The sequence below is a fragment of the Oncorhynchus mykiss genome, chromosome 29 (assembly GCF_057628025.1).
Source record: "Oncorhynchus mykiss isolate SJ-2025 chromosome 29, ASM5762802v1, whole genome shotgun sequence".
NCBI lineage: Eukaryota > Metazoa > Chordata > Actinopteri > Salmoniformes > Salmonidae > Oncorhynchus > Oncorhynchus mykiss.
Window position 1 is genome coordinate 9,721,454 of NC_143050.1, and position 6,924 is coordinate 9,728,377.

The 6,924-nt window shown below is 41.4% G+C and overlaps 1 protein-coding gene across 1 annotated transcript; it reads left to right on the forward strand.

The window, feature by feature from the left end:
- The first annotated feature begins 416 nt into the window (after nucleotides 1–416).
- Nucleotides 417–6,698, forward strand: LOC110510115 (olfactory receptor 8G17-like). Its single transcript, XM_090226251.1, has 6 exons — nucleotides 417–563; nucleotides 1,044–1,096; nucleotides 1,778–1,999; nucleotides 2,171–2,287; nucleotides 2,416–2,613; nucleotides 6,378–6,698. Exons 1-6 carry the CDS (start codon nucleotides 417–419, stop codon nucleotides 6,634–6,636), a joined length of 996 nt encoding a protein of 331 aa, XP_090082377.1. The 3' UTR covers nucleotides 6,637–6,698.
- Nucleotides 6,699–6,924: the final 226 nt, after the last annotated feature.

Here is a 6,924-nt window from a genome sequence, read left to right on the forward strand (position 1 = left end):
GTGGTACGACCAGGTAAGACTTAGTTTCTGCAGTATGTAGTTGTACCATGTTAGACTATACAGTATGAGGGTTCAACAGGTAAGAGTTATTCTAATGGAGGGAACGTGAAACCAATATCACTTTTCCAGTGCTATTCCTTGGATTATTCATTAGAATTGTTTAACTGTATCTGAGGTAAAAGTCAAATGGATTCTATTTTGTACTTTGTTGTCAGATAAAATAATTGTATTCTTCTTTTTTAAATATGATAACATAAACAATAGACAATTGAACTTGGATATTTGCCCTTGTATTGATGATGTTTCACCCATTGCAATGTCTCAACAGGTGAATTAAAAAACAGTAATGTATTTATTTTATATTTCCACAGATTATTACGAGCCAGGAGGAATCACTGATAACACCACCAGTCAGGATGAGTAACCTGACCTCTGACCCTAACCAGACAGAGAACACTGACCCCATTATCCGACCCCCTTACTTCTTCATCAGTGGTTTCATCGACATCCCCCACATGGAGTACTATTACATCTTCCTCTGCTTCGTATACATCATCTCTCTGGTTAGTCCATAGCTCAGGTCTACGCTGTTACAAAATAGCTCTGGTCTACGCTGTTAAAAACTAGCTCTGGTCCAGGCTGTTACTAAATAGCTGTGGTCCAGGCTGTTACTAAATAGCTCTGTTACAGTCTGTTACTAACTATCTCCAGTCCAGGGTGTTACGTACGGCCAGGGCCAGCTAGTTGAGCCTGTAAGTAAACATTTCATTGTAAGGTCTACACATGTTGTATTCAAGGAATGTGACAAATTAACTTTGATTTGATTTTATCCACTTTATTTACAAAAGTTTTCACTTTCCAATTGAAAGCACACATTTTGATTTACTTAAGAAAACCTGATATGGTGCAGTAACATTTCAGCTGGGGGTCACCCATAGTCAACAGGTGAAAAATGAAAAGTGAAAAATGAATTTACCTCTATTTACATTGTGGTTCATGTTTTCTCCTGTGTGCGTGTGTGTGTGTGTGTGTATTGGGTCTAGGTGGGCAACACCTTCGTCATGATGGTTATCTACATGGACAACAGTCTCCACAGGTAATCAGTCCTCTTTTATCTCAGTGGTAATAATACAGCATAATTCTACCTTTATTGGACTGTATTTTTGCAGTTCCAGAACCCAACCAGATGAACCACAACACACACAACACAAGCTGAAGCAGCACAGGGGCTCTGGCTGCTAGTTCACTCCTTTTAGATTCCCCCCATCAGCTCGGGATTTTAACTGTATCCCTGGTTACCGGCCTGCCTCTCAATAAGGAATCTGAATGAAAACCTCCAATAAGTCAGCTGGATGGTCTATAGTTGATTCTGATTGAAAACCACCATTAGGTTCAGCTGGATGGTCTATAGTTGATTCTGAATGAAAACCACCATTAGGTTCAGCTGGATGGTCTATAGTTGATTCTGAATGAAAACCACCATTAAGTCAGCTGGATGGTCTATAGTTGATTCTGAATGAAAACCACCATTAGGTTCAGCTGGATGGTCTATAGTTGATTCTGAATGAAAACCACCATTAGGTTCAGCTGGATGGTCTATAGTTGATAACTTACACATTACAGATGACAGGGTAAAGATGTGTAGGATCTGCACTTTTTGTCTACTTCTTTACTGATTGATTGTATTTACCTTCTCTGTAATTGTCTATGTCCTGTGTTTGTTACATAAACAACCTTTCCCCATGGAGATAATCAAGTCAGGATCTTACCCTTACAGCCCCAAGTACATTGCAGTGTTCAACCTGGTCTTCGCGGACGTGTGTGGGAGCACTGCCATGGTCCCCAAGCTACTGGATACGTTCCTGTTCAGCAGACAGCTCATCTCCTACGACCATTGCCTCACTAGCCTCTTCTTCATCTTCCTCTTCCTCACCATGCAGTCCTTCAACCTCACCATCCTCTCTTACGACAGACTGGTGGCCATATGCTGCCCACTCAGGTCTCAGATAATACATCAAATCTAATAATTCAAAAAATACAATTCAAAAGGCCTTCATAATTGCCCCTTGTGTGATAATAATGTTTCTGCTTTCACTGACAATTCAACCTGATATATGAAAACACTGCATCTAAAATCCCTGATAACAGCTTCTTTCCACTGTCCACACAGGTACCATATGATGGTGACTCACAGGTCCATGTTCCAGCTGACAGGTGCTGCCTGGGCGTTTGCTGTGTTCATGGTGTTGCTGGCTGTGGGCCTCATCACCCGACTCTCCTTCTGCCGGTAGGTGGCTGAGGAGGTGAACCTGTTGCCGAAAGGTTACCGGTTTGAATCACGGGCCGGGTGCTGTAAAAATAAATGATCAGTTGATCACCGTAACATGTGGACAATGAAGATGTATTGTATTGTAGGTCTCTGGTGATCAACAGCTACTTCTGTGACCACGGTCCCCTGTTCCGTCTGGCGGCCCCCTGTTCTGATGTGGTCCCTAACATAGTAATATCTTATCTCAACCCCAGTTTAATGCTCTATTTCCCCATGGTCTTCATCATATCATCATACATCTGTATCACACACGCCCTGTTCACCATCACACTGCCCCAGGACAGGTGAGAAGTCATACTGATCAGAGTCAGAGATTTAGCCAGAGATTTAGTTTTTATACCTAAACATATAGCTCTGATACTGATTGTTGTGCTGCCTCAGATATACAGTACAGGACCAAAAGTATGTGGACACCTGCTCATCAGACATCTCATTCCAAAATCATGGGTATTAATAGGGATCGGCCCCTGTTTTTCATTGTTTGCCTTAAATGACATACCCACATCGAACTGCCTGTAGCTCGGGCCCTGAAGCAACGATATGCATTTTCTTGATACCATTTGAAAGGAAACACATTGAAGTTTGTGGAAATGTGAAAGGAATGTAGTAGAAAATAACACATGTTACGTCTGGTAAAATATTATATAAAGAAAAAACAACCGTTTTTTGGTACCTTAATCTTTGAAATGTAAGAGAAAGGGCATTATGACCCAGGACCAATTTAGACTGTACCACTAGATGGCAGCACTGTATGTGCAAAGTTTTAGAGAGATCCAGTGAAAAAGTGCATATTTATTCAAAAAGTTGAATCAAGAAATGTGCCCAAATGTGCCTAATTGGTTTATTTATACATTTTCAAGTTCATAATTGTGCACTCTCCTCAAACAATAGCATTGTATTATTTCACTCTTATAGCTATTGTAAATTGAACAGTGCAGTTAGATTAACAATAATTTAAGCATTCTGCCTTTCTGAAATATGTCTGTCTTTTTTTTTCTTCTTTCAACTTCATGCTAATTCCATTAGCCTACATTAGCTTACATTAGCCTACATTAGCTCAACCGTCCTGTGGACGGGACACCAATCCTGAATATGGAGTTGGTCTCCCCTTTGCTGCTATAACAGCCTCCACTCTTCTGGGAAGGCATTCTACGGAAATCTAGTTGGGACTTGCTTCCATTTAGCCACAAGAGCATTAGTGATGTTGGCCACTGATGTTGGGCGATTAGGCCTGGCTCGCAGTCGGCGTTCCAATTCATCTTAAAGGTGTTCGATCGGGTTGAGGTCAGTGCTCTGTGCAAGCTAGCCAAGTTCTTCCACACTGATTTCAACAAACCATTTCTGTATGGACCTCGCTCTGTGCACTGAGGCATTGTCATGCTGAAACAGGAAAGGGCCTTCTCCAAACTGTTGCCACAAAGTTGGAAGCACAGAGTCTAGAATGTCATTGCATGTTGTAGTGTAAAGGTTTCCCTTCACTGGAACTAAGAGGCCTCGCTCAAACCATGAAAAACAGCCCCAGACCATTATTCCTCCTCCACCAAACGTTACAGTTGGCACTATGTATTTGAGCAGATAGTGTTCTCCTGGCATCCACCAAACCCAGATTCGTCCTCCGTACTGCCAGATGGTGCTGTTATTCATCACTCCAGTGAAGTGTTTCCACTGCTCCAGAGTCCAGTGTCGGCGAGCTTTACACCACTCCAGCCGACACTTGGCATTGTGCACGGTGATCTTCGGCTTGTGTATGGTTGCTCGGGCCAAGAAAACCCATTTTATGAATCTCCCGACGCACAGTTATTGTGCTGAAGTTGCTTCCAGAGGCAGTTTTAAACTCGGTAGTGAGTGTTGCAACCGAGGACAGAGAATTTCTACGTGCTACGTGCTTCAGCACTCGGTGGTCCCGTTCTGTGAGCTTATGTTGCCTACCACTTCGCGGCTGAGCAGTTGTTGCTCCTAGATGTTTCCACTTCACAGTAACAGCACTTGCAGTTGACTGGGGCAGCTCTAGCAGGGCAGAAATGTTATGCTTAGTGTATGACTTGTTGGAAAGATACCATCTTATGACAGTGCCACATTGAAAGTCATTGATCACTCCATTGAGGCCATTTTATTGCCAATGCTTAACAATGGAGATTGAATGGCTGTGTACGCAATTTTATACACCTGTCAGCAATGGGTGTGGCTGAAATAGCCGAATCCACTAAGTTGAAGGGGTGTCCACATACCTTTGTATATACAGTTGAAGTCGGAAGTTTACATACACCTTAATACATTTAAACTTAGTTTTTCACAATTCCTGACTGGGTCAGAAGTTTACATACACTCAATTAGTATTTGTAGCATTGCATTTAAATGGTTTAATTTGGGTTAAACGTTTCAGGTAGCCTTCCACAAGCTTCCCACAATAAGTTGGGTGAATTTTGGCCCATTCCTCCTGACAGAGCTGGTGTAACTGAGTTAGGTTTGTAGGCCTCCTTGCTCGCACACTCTTTTTAAGTTCTGCCCACAGATTTTCAATTGGTTTGAGGTCAGGGCTTTGTGATGGCCACTCCAATACCTTACATTTGTTGTCCTTAAGCCATTTTGCCACAACTTTGGAAGTATGCTTGGGGTCATTGTCCATTTGGAAGAAAAATTTGCAGCCAAGCTTTAACTTCCTGACTGATGTCTTAAGCTGTTGCTTCAATATATCCACATAATTTTCCTACCTCATGATTCCATCTATTTTGTGAAGTACACCAGGCCCTCCTGCAGCAAAGCACCCCCACAACAGGATGCTACCACCCCTTGCTTCACTTTTGGAATGGTGTTCTTCGGCTTGCAAGCCTCCCACTTTTTCCTAGAAACATAACGATGGTCATTATAGCCAAACAGTTCCATTTTTGTTTCATCAGACCAGAGGACATTTCTCCAAAAAGTATGATCTTTGTACCCATGTACAGTTGCAAACAGTAGTCTGTCTTAATTCTGGAGGTTTTGGAGCAGTGGCTTCTTCCTTGCTGAGTGGCCTTTCAGGTTATGTTGATATAGGACTCGTTTTACTGTGGGTATAGATACTTTTGCACCTGTTTCCTCCAGCATCTTCACAAGGTCCTTTGCTGTTGTTCTGGGATTGAATTGCAATTTTCGCAGCAAAGTACGTTCATCTCTAGGAGACAGAATGCATCTCCTTCCTGAGCGGTATGACGGCTACATGTTCCCATGGTGTTTATACTTGCGTACTATTATTTGTACAGATGAATATGGTACCTTCAGGCATTTGGAAATTGTTCCCAATGATGAACCAGGCTTGTGGAGGTCTACAATTGTTTTTCTGAGGTCTTGGCTGATTTCTTTTGATTTTCCAATGATATCAAGCAAAGAGGCACTGAGTTTGAAGGTAGGCCTTGAAACACATCCACAGGTACACCTCCAATTGACTCAAATGATGTCAATTAGCCTATCAGAAGCTTCTAAAGCCATGACATCATTTTCTTGAATTTTCCAAGCTGTTTAAATGCACAGTCAGCTTAGTGTATGATAACTTCTGACCCACTGGAATTGTGATACAGTGCATTTTAAGTGAAATAATCTGTCTGTAAACAATTGTTGGAAAAATTACTTGTGTCATGCACAAAGTAGATGTCCTAACTGACTTGCCAAAACTATAGTTTGTTAACAAGAAATTTGTGGAGTTGTTGAAAAACAAGTTTTAGTGACACCAACCTAAGTGTGTGTAAACTTCCAACTTCAACTGTATAGTGTATGTTGTTGGAGTGATACATGCTGGGAAATATGGAGAATGCCACTGAACTGGATAGATGATGACTTACTGTACTGGCACTTTTATATTTTATTCTTTAATCTCTCCTCTCTCTCTCTCACACACACACTCTTTCCTCTCTCTCTTCTCCTTTTCTCTCCCTCTCTTTCTCCCTCTCTCTCCCTGTCTCTCCTATCTCCTACACTGTCTTTTCCTCTCACTACCTCTCTCTTTTTCTCTCTCCTTCTGTTTCTCCCTCTCTCTCATTCTCTCTCTACCTCTGTCTCTTTCTCCCTTTCTCAGAGTCAGAGCCTTGAAGACGTGTACCTCACACCTGATACTCGTAGCCATATTCTACCTGCCTGTCAATTTTACATACTTCCTTCACTCAATCATACCAACCAACGCCCGGATCATCAACCTCTCCCTGACCTCGGTGCTCCCGCCCATGCTCAACCCCATCATATATGTTCTGAAGACAGAGGAGTTTAAGGAATCGGCCAAGAAGCTGCTTAGTAAAAGAAGAGCCCAGAGAGCTGTAGTGCCGATCCAATCAACATGAAGTGTTCAACTTCATTTATATCTCTATTTGACTTGTTTTTGATTGATATGCTGTGTAAGATATACTGTATCTGCCATAGTGAAAAACTGTTGCTTCACTTTAAATGAAAAATATTTTTTTTCTTCAAAATGAAGTATTTATATTATTGTCTATATGCCTTTAAAGTCATACATAAAAAGTCATAATAAAAAGGCTGGATAAAACCCAAATTAGAATCAAATCAATATGTAATATTTTTAAAATATTTATTTAACTAGGCATATCAGTTAAGAACAAATAATTATTTTC

What these genes read in the sequence shown, in the direction of transcription:
- LOC110510115 (XM_090226251.1), top strand. Translation starts at nt 417, where the DNA reads ATGAGTAACCTGACCTCTGACCCTAACCAGACAGAGAACACTGACCCC. An exon ending in ATGGACAACAGTCTCCACAG is followed by an intron (nt 1,097 to 1,777) that starts GTAATCAGTCCT and finishes TTACCCTTACAG; the next exon opens with CCCCAAGTACATTGCAGTGT. An exon ending in ATCACACTGCCCCAGGACAG is followed by an intron (nt 2,614 to 6,377) that starts GTGAGAAGTCAT and finishes TCCCTTTCTCAG; the next exon opens with AGTCAGAGCCTTGAAGACGT.